General features: G+C 34.0%; 1 protein-coding gene across 5 annotated transcripts; it reads right to left on the bottom strand.

Moving 5' to 3' along the window:
- Positions 1–2,131: 2,131 nt before the first annotated feature.
- LOC113817775 (mitochondrial outer membrane protein SLC25A46) lies at positions 2,132–15,765 on the bottom strand. 5 transcript variants are annotated; one of them, XM_070118413.1, is made up of 11 exons: positions 15,569–15,765; positions 12,376–12,763; positions 11,396–11,499; positions 10,942–11,120; positions 10,064–10,266; positions 9,672–9,808; positions 9,161–9,279; positions 8,528–8,669; positions 8,016–8,135; positions 5,460–5,536; positions 3,238–3,377 (listed from the first exon to the last, which is right to left on the bottom strand). In XM_070118413.1, the coding sequence occupies exons 2-10, from the start codon at positions 12,620–12,622 to the stop codon at positions 5,489–5,491; spliced, it is 1,299 nt and encodes a 432-aa protein (XP_069974514.1). In that variant the 5' UTR covers positions 12,623–12,763; positions 15,569–15,765; the 3' UTR covers positions 3,238–3,377; positions 5,460–5,488. The 5 variants fall into 5 exon arrangements, with proteins under 5 accessions (XP_069974511.1, XP_069974513.1, XP_069974512.1 ...); XM_070118414.1 differs by having other exon boundaries at positions 3,239–3,377; positions 5,456–5,536; XM_070118410.1 differs by lacking the exon at positions 5,460–5,536 and having other exon boundaries at positions 2,132–3,377.
- Positions 15,766–15,963: the final 198 nt, after the last annotated feature.

Below are 15,963 nucleotides of genomic sequence, written 5' to 3'. Positions count from 1 at the left end.
CTCCCTGCCAATGTCAACATTGTTGGCTCTTTGGACATCCTGCCGTTCCACAGACCGATGTCCCATATGTGCCCAACCTGGTCATAACTGATCAAACTGCCCTGCACAAACACGCACATGTGCCAACTACAGCAGCGCCCATAATGTATTTTTTAAAGGCTGTCCCACTTACAAGTTCAAGTCTGAGGTAGCAACTCTGATACAAAAGGGGTCTCACTTTATGTGAAGCCAGACAGGAAGCACGCTGACAAGGTTTCTCTTATACTCCCTACTACAGCTTTAATCTCAACTACAGCTCCAACACCATCCCCTCTCCATCCCCACACTACCAGACTAAACGTCCCCTCCTTCACCTACCACACTCACCTCCACCTACCTTTGCCTTTATTCCTCAGACACCAGTGTCCTCTTCCCCCCTCATAAGAAAACCTTTGTCTCACAAAACTCTCCAACTGACTCCACTGCAGAAACTATGGAAGATATTCAATGCTATGTGCTTAAGACACAAAATTCCTCAACTCATGCTCCCTCCCCACTCAAAGTGACTGCCGATATCCATCCCCCTCCTGCTCATATTCCCCCTACACCCCTCCGTCCTACTCCCTCTCAACACAACCTAACCCCCTCATTTCCGCCTACTACTGATATCCATCCTCCTGATAATACCAATATCAATCCTTCTCCTACTCATATTCCCCCTACACCCCTTCCTCCTACTCTCTCCCAACACAAACCATCCCCCTCAACTCCAACTACACGTACATTCTCCCTCCCTCCATCCCCTCTATCATTTTCACTCCCTCCTGGATACACATGTGAAACACTTATGTAATTCCCTTTCCTAAACCCACCATAGCCCATTCACACAGCAACTTCTTTATCCATCTTTAACCTTTCAAGATCACTCTAGATAGTTGATGCATTATTTTGGGGGGTTAGCTTCACAAATTCATGCTTCTATTAATTCTTGCCTATAGACTGTATCAAATCTGGATTCTTTAAAAGTCATGGAATTATAATAGTCTTGATAAACTTACTTGTTAAAATGTAGAATTTTCTCCCCTTATTTTCTGGTTTCACACAGGCTACTTGTTCAAATTTTTATTGGTTATGTGAATTGAAGAGATATTGGATGGCGGGCAGCAGTCTTGACAGATTTTTAAAGTTTAAAGCATGATTTTTTTTAGGGGGGTGGGGGGTCAGGAGGTGCCACACATTATAATACTTTAACTTGGAGTACAGACAAAAAACAACCACTCTGTCCTAGAACTATGTGAGACAATAAGCACTGTTTATATAGTAACCTAGAAAAAATATGGAGTGAATCTTTTTCTCGTTTTTTAAATTAAAGGCTCTGATAAAGGTGTATGTAATAATTATACAATAACTCTTGGAAAGTGTTTTTCAGTGAATAATCTAACTAACCAGGGTTACCTATTGGTCAAGGACAGAAGGTCAAGATTAGAAATATAATCATGATACTAGCATCAAAGCAAATTGTGCATTATAAATAGAAAGCAGAAAACTAAGGATATTCGTTATTCTATCTTGATAAAATATCAGATATCTTGGCACTAATGTTATTTTAAGTATTAAAGTGCATGAATAACTGGTCATCTGTGTAAACTGGCTGAATTTAATGAAAAATCTGTTATGATGGTTGATTTTAATGTTGCAGACATTTATTTTTGTAAACCTTTGCAGGGTTATCCAAACGGGGTTAACCCTTTTATGGCATTTTAGTTGCAAGACTGCTAAAGCACTGATAGCATGGAATGGCTTGAATAATCCACAGTTGGCTTGTCTTCTTGAATCCAGTTAATAATTTAATTAATCACAGTGAACTCTGTTTAAAGATCCTCAGCAACATTATGGATGGAAAATATAAAAACAAAATAAGTGCTCATTCTTTTAGAGCATAAAACAATATAATCACTATTTACCGAAGATATGAAAATAGTTACCTTTAGATTGAATGAAGGCATGAGTGGGCTGACAGCTTTGCCTAATAGCAACCCAAATGTTTGTTAGGTTTCACCTGCTTATCAGGACTTCTACTGTACCTACAGAACAGTGTTTTACATTATATATTTCTTCCTTTTTTCATTTTGTAACTGGTATGAAAAAACTCTTTTACTTTAAATCTTTTATTTACAAGTAACATACAGAGAACATCTTACCATGCTACAATGGACATATACAAGACATATTTTGCTATTATAAAGAACCCCAACACAACTTTGCTTTTTCATAGCCCTTTTTTTTCATTTTACCAAAATCAACTAACAATTAAGGGCCTGTCTAGAATACTTGAAGCATTTTTTCTATACAATCAACAAAGCATTGGATATACAGAACATACTTAAAAATCCTTCTCAAAGATATATATGTATATATGTACGTCAACTGCGTTCTGTACACTGTCAAACAGGAGAGACAAAATGAATAAAAAATGAGTAAGAAAAAAAAAGTGATTTATATGAATGAGTATTTTTTTCTAAGCCAGTCTCCTGTTAGCACAATACAATGCCTATTCTACATAAAAAAGAGGAAACGAAAGGAAAATCTTATCACATCTGAATATTTTGGAAACAGACACGCGCAGGAGAATTATCCACGTACTAAATAAAGGAAGCATTTGGATGTGGGTATTTTAACCGGTCAAGATAGTTAATATAATGATAACACTATTAATGTATAGATATTGGGATGTTTATATATATATCTGGCATGACTGTTGTAAAACTCTGAAAGCTATGTTGAAATAAAAAGGCTGTGGGCTACTTCTGTCACAAATGCTGAAGTTCTGGAAAAAAGGAACAAAGGAAAACAAATAATTCTAAATATATATATAACATAACATAACCTTCTCACATAAATGGCACAGTTCCAACCTTTCCTGTAAAATAATGATACAAATAAAAATGACAACAGTTCAGGATAAAAAAGAAAAATTAAAATTGAAAATTGGCCTATGAAATGACCAATCTATTTTACCTCAACTTAAAAAAAGGGACAAAAAAAATGAACATGACCTATTTTATAAAATAATCAAGCAAGCAAAATAACAATTATTAATAAGGGAAAAAATGTTGCTAGCTGCGTGGACTTCAGTCGTCAATGGAGAGATTGAATTTGTGCTTTTCCATCTCAGCTCGCACATCAAACTCGCGTGGCCGTCGAGCAGGAGAGGAGGTGTCCCCCATACCCCCGGAGACAACGCCCCTGCTTGCTCCATGTATAGCCTGCCTGGGGGAACCCTGGTGGTGGCGCGGGGAAGAGGTGAGAGGGGGGGAATGCAGGCCCGCCATGCCAGGAGGGGGCACGGCCTGGAGGGGTGTGTAGGGAGCACTGGGAGCCAGGGGACCCACTAAGTCCTGGTGATTTATAGAAAAGAGAAAGAAAGAGAGAAAAGGGAAAAAAGTATTAGAAATTGGATAAGTCCAGAGAAATGATATCCATATGACTGGATTTATTTCTACAACAAATATTCAACTTTTGATCTTTCTATGACTGTGAACAATATCAGAACAAATAATCAATGGCATGTATAATTGATAAACAAAGGCTTGTTAAAATGAAAGAAAAATGGAAGAAAAACAAAATACACTTTTACATATTAATTCAATGATACACGTAGGCAAAAAGCACATTACACTGAATTCCAAAGTGCATTACTTCAATCAAATGTTTATAATCTGTAGCAAATTTTAAATTCAGCTGCACAAAACATTTATTGCAAAGAAAAGCAAATGAAATACACTTCTTTAGTACCTAATATTAAAATAAGAATGAACTGAATCAAATAAAACCAAGTAATCAGCATCCTTGTCTTGATAACAGCAACATACAGCATCTGTTCCAGGGATTTCATGAGTCGTGTATCAAAATTCCCATCTACGTGTAACTAGTATTCAATACAAAAAGAACTCAATTATTTTTTTTTTTCACAAAATGAGGATGGCCAGATTTCTATACTGCATATTTCTTTTGCATCAGTATCTTAAACAGAAACTTAAGAAATGATTTAACCCTTTATTTTGATTTCTGCTTCTCCCTCTATCTCTCACTTTCTGGGCAAACTGCTCTTATCATAATTTGGAAAGTATCAAAAATACATTTCCATTCTAATAACAAAAAAAGGATTTATAATAAAAATTCTCATTGCATACTTTACACAAGTAAAGATAAAAAGATAGAATAAGCAAAATGAGTATCAAAAACCTTGATTTTGAGCTTCACTGACTCAATCAAAAATAAATTCTAAAGACATTTACTTTGTTTATAATTTTGAAAATTTTACCAAAACATTTTGGTTTCTTATGAATACACAACTTTACACCAAAGAAAAAAAAAAAAAATGAGATGCATACATTCAAAAATAGGAGAAAAAAATCTATAAAATGCCTCAGATACCAACAAAGAGCAAAGTAGCTGGTAGGCATAGAATAGCAATAAATAAATGATAAACAAATAACAGCAATAATAATAATCATCATCATAAAAATAACAATAATAACATTAACAAAAACAAGAAAAAAATATCAATAATATTATTAACAATATCCATAATAACAAAGACAATCATAGCCCACACCACATAAAAGAAGAGAATTCCCCGAAACGAAAAACCGCATCACTTTATTCCCAGTTCGCATTCCTCAAGCCAACTAATTGGATGTGCAAGTGGACCTAAAGGTGAGTACGCTGGGAATGATGATATTCATGTGCAAGGAAACAGCAGTGAGGAAAAATTGGAAAGGAAGAACAATATATATATATATATATATATATATATATATATATATATATATATATATATATATATATATATATATATATATATATATATATATATATATATATATATATATATATATATATATATATATATATATATATATATATACATATATACATATATATACATATATATACATATATATACATATATATACATATATATACATATATATACATATATACATATATACATATATACATATATATATATATATATATATATATATATATATATATATATATATATATATATATATATATATATATATATATATATATATATATATATATATATATATATATATATATATATATATATATATATATATATATATATATATATATATATATATATATATATATATATATATATATATATATATATATATATATATATATATGTGTGTGTGTGTGTGTGTTTGTGTGTGTGTGTGTGTGATTGTATATTTAAACATACTGTGCACACATATATGTATATATAGCAGTATGTGCACAAGAGCAACAGTAAAAATAAATAATATATGACACATGCTTCAACAGCAGCATCACCAAAAGCATATGACAATTCTTTTCATACTGGATGGCGTACTAAGCCTTAGATCATGCTCTAGACATGTTTAAGGAGGAGGAAGACGTGGACCACCTTAAGTACCTACTTCTCACACCCACACTCTCTCTCTCTCTTTTAACGATTGAGCACTTGCTGTGTGGGCTCCAGCCGGTCCTGGGGAAGCTGGACGATGAAAGGAACATTGAATGGGGTGAAAATGAAGTTGCACGAATGAAAAGATGTTACATGAAGTGAAAAAAAATGAATGATAAGTAAGCTAAAACTTTAGAAATAATGCTGAATGGGGTTTAACGTAGTAGTGCTAGAAATGCTGAATGTTCGAAAAATCTAAAATGTACAGAAGGAATACTGAATCGATTAACTATAATGGACATGTTGGAATAGTATGAAAAAATCAAATATATGCAATAAATGGATGAAATACAATGCTGAAAAAGATGAATAGATGTTGTGTCACTTCTCAAAGCATGTAAAACAAATGGCACAATTACTGTACCAATCACTCTTTTTATATTCTTATAAGAATAAAATAATTTACTTGAAAAACATAATTTTCCATTATCACTGCAGAGAATAACATTAAAGAGCAGTTGAAACTCATTAATCTGAAAAGTTGGGAACTAGACAGGTGGCGCAACTGCAAATTTTCCGAACCAATAAGGCTTTGAGTAGAAAAAAAAGTAAAGTAATGCATGAACTGGTCTTTCAGGAAGCATATCTAAAATGTAATAATGTAAGCATAAAGCATTGTAAAAATAAAGGCAATTCTGACTGACATTAACAATATTTGGAAGTGCTTTATCTCTTAGCAAAGTAAATCACAAAAAGTAAATTTCAAGATATGTCATAGAAATGCAACATCTTTGGAGAAAAAATCCTGCATGTTGATGTGGCCCTTAACAAACAAACTAGCTAAAATTATTATTATTATTTTTTTTTATTCATATTCAAAAAATTCAAATCTTTATCACTAACATACATGTAGAAGATGCTTTTGCATTTTCCTTGAAGGGAAATTAACTTCTCTGCAGAATCTTCACCACCTTTTCCTAGTAGCTAAAGAATTATGAGGTAGTCTAAAAGCTTAGTTATCAATGAATATAATATAAGTCAGCTATGGGAGACATAAATAAAGGGGCAATGGTGGTTGCATGACTGGTCAAGCAACAGTCATGTAAATTTATAAATATCAGATTTAAATAGCTGTCCTGAATCATCAAAGCCATAGAGCCAGTGAATGCCAAATCAGAGAGTCAAGCTGTATACATGTGGAACTTCTATCGCTTCAAATATATATATATATAAGTAAAATGGAAGAATGTGTTTTTTACTTAACCCATTAACACCAGTATATTTTGAAGCCGAAAATAAAAGATTCCGGGTGGCTACAAAATCGGTGGGCAGGGATGCCCGGGACTCTGCCCGCCCGCTGCTGTGTTGGAATGCGAGCCCCGATACTGTGTCACACTGGCAATGTATATTTTTTCGGGTATCTCATATGTGGGACACCCGTCGTTAGTGGGTTAATAATTTAGGTAAAACCTTACATGATGACTTTCTTTGGAGAGTCTTTGTCTCTACATCACAAATAAAGCCACACTCTCCCATCACCCACTGTTAAATGCTTATACAGACAGCTCTTTGTTGAATCAGCCAAAAATATTTTCTGAAACATTTTATCAACAATTAATAAAGCCGGAATAATTTCCCAACAAAAGGTATGAGTCCAAGTAGATATCTAAATTCCTTTCTTGATCATTCCTCAAAAAAAAAAAAAAAAAAGTATTTCTAAAACCTCACACTACATGTATGTATACATCAATAAACTTATAAGAAGTGTGTATAACAGTTTATAACAAATAGTTAGCATTAATCTATGCCCAAATGCTTTACAAATTTCATGTCAAAACCTCATACTTAAATATCTTTCCCAAAATACTGTTATTTACCTATATGCTTTTCTATTTTACCCAAATATCTATCTTAGTTCCTTTAGTTTCTATTCAAATATCTGCCTCAATCACATCATAATATATCAGATTTACACTACATATTTACCCAAAATATTTTTTTTATTTTCCTAACCCACTATACCCTCTATCTGAAAAACAAGTAATTAAAAAAAAAAAAACTGTAACTACTTATCACTTGCATGTGCTGCACACTGTTACTAAAACCTTATTAAAATCCTTAAAAAAAAACAAAAAAAAAACAAAAAAAACATAACTCATATAGATATTTATAGTGATACTGACATCTTTCTTTGAATCAAGTTTTCCAACAGAAAGATTAAATATGATATATATAACTCTTCTTTCCAGATGAAACACATATATATTAATAACAATAATAAAAACAAATTTGATTAAAAAAAAAAAAATCGCTTTTTCGTCAAGAAGGTTCAAAGAGGGAAACTGCAAAATCCTCATTTATAGGGGAAAAAACATCACAAAAGAGAGAGAAAGTACATAAAGATAAATAAATAGAAAGAAAATACAAAGAACAAGCCTAAAAAATGAAAACCACAATAGAAAAAAAACACTAAATGAAAAAAAAAGAGCAAAAAATCAAAAACAGCATAAATAACAATGCAAGTAAAGAGACCAAAGTAAAAGGAGGTAAACAAGCGACCAAAACACACCTGTTGTTTTAGCTTGGGCTTCGGGGGGACGAGGATAAACGTGACTTCCCTAATGATGACCTGCGCAAACTTCAGTACAGCCGCATGGAGAGCGTACTGCATACACATCGCACCAAAACCCTGCAATGGCAAAGAGAGGTGAGTTAGGTCTGCTAAGGTTAGGTCAAGTCTGATAATGTCCTGTCAGGTCAGTCAGGCAAAATAGGCAACATTAACAAATATGACTATCAGAAATGTTCAATAAATAACATGAAAAAAGAAATTCAGTGTCTGCAGTAAAACAAAGACAAATAACAAATTACAAATATCATTATAGCAAGTAATGATTCATATGATAAACAACAAAAACATGGATAAACACCTGTAGAATGAAGTAAACACACAAAAACACTCAAACACAGAAACACACACACACTCTTCAATCTCAATCTCCCCAAACTGACTCCCTATGCATCCTCACCGTCACATTCATTCTTATTATCACATAAGAACACACATGCAAACACTCCTACCTTAAAAAGGCCAAAGAACCCTTCCTCGTGAATAGTGGTATGGAGGCAATCAAAAAAGCCTTCGTATCGTGTCAGGATCGGCTTCACTTCGTAGCCTACATCAAGACTGTCGATGATTGTGCGTGTGCCTTGCATATGCAGCCTGATGAGACAGTGAAAAATATAATATAATAATATAATAATTAGGTATCATAAGATACTGCAATCATCTTTTGCAAAAAATGGGTGCTTCAATCTGCCTTGACTATTCCATGATACTTGAACTGGTCTTCCCTTTCAGTCGGATCTCCTTCCACACTGATACTTTACACTTCATCTTCATTTGCATCCTTCACAGATTGTTAAGATTCCTTAAATTACCTCTCAACTTTCATTGTATAGTCTGGATACCACACTGTTGTGGATGCTCATCTATTCAACTTTTCATCTTGCAATTCCTGTTCTGCATAGCCTTTTGGATTTGTGTGACTGCCTTTCCACTGTATAACTGTTTATATATACACACATATATATACATATATATATATATATATATATATATATATATATATATATATATATATATATATATATATATATATATATATATATATATATATATATATATATATATATGCAGAAATTCATACTCACCTATGCAAAATAGTCTCCAAGGGATAGAGAATAACATCCGAGGCAAGGTGGCCAATAAAGGCTGACTGCAGACGTACTGAGGCATCCAGGAAGGAACCTGAGTCTTTGCTTACAGCACCCTGCAAAGGGATAGCGCTTTTATAAGTCAACAAGCATGGTTATTGAAGTTTGTTAGTTTGAGTGTTTGTTTTTGTTAATTAACTTATTTATGTAATTACAGTATGCAAGAGATGATTGCACAAACATTCAAGTTAATTTGTCTGTATGAACAAATGGATCTTATTACCAAGATAACTAATTTATACATTATGAATGATAACAACAATTCATAACAATTCTAATATTGTAGCATCCCTTTTATATAACTACAGTATCAATAAGAAAAGGAATTATACTTATCTATTATCAATTCTTCTTCTTATCCCTCCCTCCTTCCTCCCTCCCTCCCTCTCCCTCTCCTTCTACCTTTCACTCTCTCTCTCTAATTAATCAGAAAGAAGAGCATAATAACCTGCTTTTGCTGGTCCTGCTTCTGGTAGCGTCTCAAAGCATGGGATGTTATGGTAGAGACTGCGTTGCCAATTAAATACTGTAGAATTCCATGCGTGACTGTGGGGAGGATGAGCAGCCATACAGGGAGCATGCGTCCTGAGAAAGAGAAAAGGTATGGAGGTATGTGTCGAAGAGAATAAGGATGAGATCAAAGAATGAAGAATAACGCTGACCACAATGAATGAAGAATATAGATGACAAATGAGAATGTTGTGCAGCTTTCAAATCTGAATGAGAGAGATGGTAAGATAAGTAGTTAAAATAAGGAAAATATGGTACAATATACGTCATGCCAAAGAAACTACACAAAGCTACTGTGATAGAAGACTAACTGGTCATCCTCTTGCCCACCTGTCTGAGGCTGTGTAAAAGACAGTAGTCGTGTGAGGCCTTCCTTGAAAACATCCAGCACACCTGGTTTTTCACTCGCAATCTCACTCTGCACGGTTTCCACTAGGCTCGCACTGTAGAAGGGAGTTATGAGGGCTAAGGCAGAGCACTTCAGGAGCAGGTGTTGGCCAATGGTTTTGGGAGAGCTGTGAGGGGAAATTTCTCTGCAACAAAGATTTTTTTAAGAGATGTTAATGGATGGTATCTTGGTATACCTTAAAGAATGTTAGTCCAGTTCTCTCAAAAGCCTAAATACTAGAGATGGTTATGAATTATTTCCTATTTGCATTAATATTTTCCTTAATAATCTTTAAATCTTCTTTACATTTTCTTTCAGCCCTGGTGCTCTGAGGCACAATATGTATTTGACACATAACAATAAAACATGTGAACCACTAAAGACCATATTTGTCTTTGTGAAACATGAAATATGAGGCCTTGGGTATCAGTTTTGGATAATTGGATGAATGATGAATTGTGGGGGGTAAACTGATTTTCTTTTTTTGCAAAAATATCCATAGAAATATTAATAATTTGTTGACAGTATGATAATAGAATATAAATATCAATATCACACAAAATACCAACAGTATCAGCATATATATATATATATATATATATATATATATATATATATATATATATATATATATATATATATATATATATATATATATATATATATATATAATTTTTCTTTGTTTGTTTGTTTCTCTCTTTTTCATACTGTTTCTGTATTTCATGTCATCTTCGTAAATATATTACTGTGTTTTTACTTTTGTTTATCACCCTATGCTTTTGTTTATTTCCATATACTACCATATTACTTTGGGACTTACTTGGGCCACGGGGTGAACTTGGAGAGGCAATCCTCCAGGGCCAGGGTGACTCCCCGCACAGTCAGCACGGAGCCAAGGCCCTTCCAGAATGCCGAGACCCCTTGGCAACCCTGCATGTGGATTAAGGCCGGCACCAAGGTGATGGGCAGGAGGTGGTAACGCTGACTGCTCACATTCACCTGGAATGGGGGGGGGGGGGGGTTGAGAGAATTTTAGAAGAAAATGAAGAAAAGAAATAATGAAGCCAAAAGAAGGAGAAGAGGAAGTCGTGGGAATGGATGAAGAAGAAAAAAACAGAACAAGAGGAATAACAACAAAGAAGGAGAAAAAGAAGAAAAAACAACAATAATAACAGGAAAAAGAAAGAAATAAAGAAAAAAAATCACATAACCAAAATGACAAACACAGCACCTTGTGTCTCTTCCCCCCTAGAAAATATATATACATATTTTACCTGGCACTGCCTCCGAACCACAATGAAGGGATGACTGAGTAGATTTTCCGCACACAAGCTGACGAGATTTATAGAGAGCTCGCCATACTTTTCCATCTGAATATCTGAATAGAGAGAAAAAAGGAACAAGAATGAAAAACATTAAATAATGAAGTTGAAGGAAGAGAAAGTTGATTAATAAAAAATAAAATAATAAATATACATACTAATGCTCAATATAACAAAATCACAATACAGATTGGTCAGACATTTTCATATAATCTTCATATACCATATAACTAACCCAATTAAGAAATGCATTACTTCATTATATAAGTAATCCCACAGTAGTGCATGAGTGGGTCATCATAAAAACTTTATATTTCTAAATAGTACAATGAAGCTTCAAGTCCCCTTTGAATACATTCAAGAGGGCATAATGAAGCGCTGAATCCCTTCCTACATCATGTAAAAGTCAATCATGAAAAAATTTCCCTTGACAAGACTGGAATGTCTGCTGGATCTCCCTTCAGTAACTGAAGCCCTGCCCTTAACTGGCATCTGAACTTCCAAAAGAGACAGAAGTTAAAGGTGGCTTTTTCTGAAGAGTATGGAGGACGGGGGACTGATACGATGCCATGCTTCACTAGTAGCGTTTTTTGGGGGGCAGAGTAGAGTTTCACTAGGTTCTGCAGACCTCCTAGTATATTGGGGATCATAGTTAAATATGAAATGTGTGAGTGAGAACAAAACATTTCCATTGAAAAGTTCTAAAATACCAAGATACGTTCCATAAAAAGATAAGAAAAAATCAAATAAACGAGTAGATTTGGAAAAAAAAGGGGAGAAAAAGTTCATACAATAAGCCATTCTCTTCAACGACACTTTCATTAGAATGACTACACATTACATAACACCACAGCAATAATTACTCAATACAATGTTCCAGCTCAAAACTCCACGAGTCTAAGTCCCAACACAAAAGGAGCCTTATCCCTTACCGTTCCCTTTGGATGAATCCACAGCATCATAGGGCTTGGTACCTGAGGCAGAGGGAGGGTGGGGAGCATGAGCCGGGTTGAGCAGATTCTGGGGGAATTCCGTTGGCCGCTTGTATGTCTCACTGGGCATCATCATTGCTTCGTGGTGGGGCCGGTCGACACCCCCTCCTGTGTATGTTTTCTGCCAGAAGGGGGTGTCGCGCTCACGTAAATTTGAGAAGAACTGGTAGTCGTCCAACCCGGCCATAGCAGTGTAGAGGGGGGAAGGGGTCTGCACTGTGGGAGAGGGTAGGGAAGGGGGAGGAGGGAAATATGGCTCAAGGGCGGGATATGCCGGAATCCTTCGCTAGAACTCTTCAGTTGATCTGTGTGCCATCTTCTAGCAAATCTGTTGGAGAGAGACCTAGGTTATTCTTCTTTTAACAAAAAAGATTCTCTGGCTATTTTGTCATAAAAATTACTAACTAATTATAAAGACTAGTCTGTAAATAATAAAGGAGGTTCTAATCAATCATTTTCTAATAAACTGTTGGAGAAGTAATATAACAAATTCTTCCTAGTTGGGAAAGTAATAATTGCCGTTCTCTGAGGCATCCGTGCAAAACCATCTGTTTTACTTAAGGGGCATATCTCCAAACATTCATGCAGACCTTTTTCATATCTTTTCATATCTGAACATCAATGCAACCAAAGTCTGTCAATTAAAAAATTATGAAAGAAAAATAGGCAAAGCAGACTATTAAAAAATCTGTACATACGATTCTTCAATTTCCTCATCTGTTTCTAAAAAGGCAAAAATTGTCTCTGTTATCAATAGCAGCTGTATAAAATTATGAAAAAAAGAAGTTTCTAATGTTCTGAGAAAATTGTATCAATTTTTTTTTGTGTGTGTGGAATTGCATACATCTCTACTTCAATTTACAGTCTTGAATTCTATCTCTCTATTCATACCATCACAGTTTCATGATATACAGCGTATTTCTTCACACATCTATAACTATTAATAGGGATAAAATGATGTAGATTTACCCCTTTGCTCTTTTCTCATTATTTTGCCGTGTGTTCTCACCCTTGCTTCGGATCTGGGACTAGCCTGAACCTAAGCTTTTCTGCCTTAACTCTGGGTGGGATTATATACATACAAACATACTGTAAGAGTAAAGAAGAAGATGATGAAGGAGAGAATGAGATGATGATGATAATAACAATAACAATAATAATAAAAGAAACAAAAATACAAATCTCTCACCCCCTGAGCATTTCCCTAACGCCTGATAGGTGAAGGAGAGAGTTTCACAATTGTAGAAAAAAAAGGAAATAAAAGTCATATAATAATGTAATCATTATGCATAATTACTCTACCTTTGGCACAATGAAAATATGTGATTAACAGGTTGTCATCTGGTTGCCGTTTTTGGCTACCCTTTTAAAAAAATCTACGATGCTCCCCCAGTATGTTCACTATTCAAACAGGCATTGTGTCAATATATATTTGTTTAGCTAAAGCCATTATTTTCTATATACTTCCCTATATTATAGAAAATATCAGCAATGTTAGAGAAAATATCATTAATTAATTTTTTTCATTTTTAAGTGACACGCACATTTTGTAAAATGTATATAAGCGGGTTACACCTCTGTTACACTGTCTTATTTTTCTGTATGGGCTGTAATATGGACATGTATTATCTAATATATATGAGTAAGCTTATGTAAAGAAGTTATCCTGCACACTGACACTTTTTTTTCTTAATGCAAAATCTGTTGACTAGAGCCATAATAAATATAATTTTTAATGTATATCTTGAAGAATTAATTTGATTGTCTCCTCTGATAATAATCAAGGTTTTGTCTTTTGAACATTTATTCACTATCAGGAATGAATATTAACATTACTCTTCAGAAAGTATAAAAAAACCCAATTAGGTATTGGATTTTCCATGTAAGTAAACCTAGGTATGCTGCAAAGTGAGATAAATCATAACCCATTATAAATGATGATAAAAAAGGTGTGTGAAATGTATCAAAAGCAATACATTAGCCGCAACAGCAACTCTTGCATTCAGATCCGTTCATAGATTATTCATATGCTTAACCTATAGATCTATGACTCCCCAATAACGACTAAAAAATAGCAGTGATGTACAGCCTTCACTGTAGATTCCTCGAGAGTTTTGCATCATGAATCCCACGCACGCACAGCTTGTCTTATAGTGCATCTGATTTTTGGAAAGAACAAACTGGCAGCTCACCCTCGACTCTAGACTATTATTCCCATTCGTCAAGTCTCTTTCTTATTCTAATCAACTTTATGCTTATGTTTACAAGTTAAGTATTGGATATTGGATGGCGATAGTTAAAATATTGAGATTTTGGGCTCTGAGACACTTGCGTATCCAATTACTTCGTCATTTTTGAGTTACGAAGGAAGTATATAGAAGATAAGTTTCTTATAATCACTCACTCTATCGTTTCCATATACTATTTTTCATCTAAAAGAAGGCTGGCAGAAAATTGACCTGTACTAAATGACCTGTAATTATCATATATAACAAAAGAAAAGAGGATGCTAACATATAAATCAAATACAGAGATGAGATTCACACTGAAAAAAATATTAGCATCTTAATTACTGTTAGCAATTGCCAAAAACCTGCAGAGTACAAATAATTCAAAACAGAAACATACTGTTAAATTCTAAAGTAAATACATTAACATAGGATTTACACAAGCTTACAATAAATTTGAATTGATCTATGAAGTCAACGCTGAAGGTTTACATCCACTTTATATGTTGAGATAAATATAACACTAATAAACAGTTTAAGTTGCTTCAGAATGAAGTGAAAGGTAAACAATAAATATGGCAAACATGTACAATAAACATGAGAAAAAGCAACTTTAGCATGTGCCATTCATGTCAACAAAATCCCTATATATATATAAAAGCTAAAATAGAGAGACAAATACGGAAAAAAAAAACGTAAACAGAACCTGTACTGACACATGAAGACAAACTTTCCTATATGACTTAGGACTCCCTATTTAACAACCTCTCTCACTCTTGCAACAGAACTGAACTGCTCCTGTTTCTCAAGGAATTTACTTTCAATCATTAACTAATATATTCAATTACATAACAAGGGCAAAATTAAACAAACAATTGAAATACTCTTACGAAGATTTCACTCACCATTTAACATTACTTTAATTTCCACCAAAAATGCCTTGAGGAGAACGAAAATAGGAGACAGAAAAGCAGAGGAGAAGAAGAGAGAAACAGCTAGCAAGAATGTAAGGAGAAGAAGGAAAATGCGACGTTAAAAATGACGTTAATAATAATAATAACAACACGGTACAGTCAGCCGTCCACTGCAGACGACAGGATCAGCTGATTTTGTATTTTGATTTCCCGTAAGTCGTATTTTGGTCTCTTTCTCAGTCTGAAAATAATTATTTCTTTTTATATTCCAAGTCTTAGTTCTTTTCGGTAATTTATCATGAGTGAAAGTAGATTTTTAAGGTATTTATTAGTATTTTTCTGAATCTCTCGCTGCATGCATTCGAATGAAGTCGTGAGCTATGCGA

The sequence above is a fragment of the Penaeus vannamei genome, chromosome 42 (genome assembly GCF_042767895.1).
Source record: "Penaeus vannamei isolate JL-2024 chromosome 42, ASM4276789v1, whole genome shotgun sequence".
Taxonomy (NCBI): Eukaryota; Metazoa; Arthropoda; class Malacostraca; order Decapoda; family Penaeidae; genus Penaeus; species Penaeus vannamei.
This window is presented reverse-complemented; position numbering and strand designations above follow the sequence as displayed.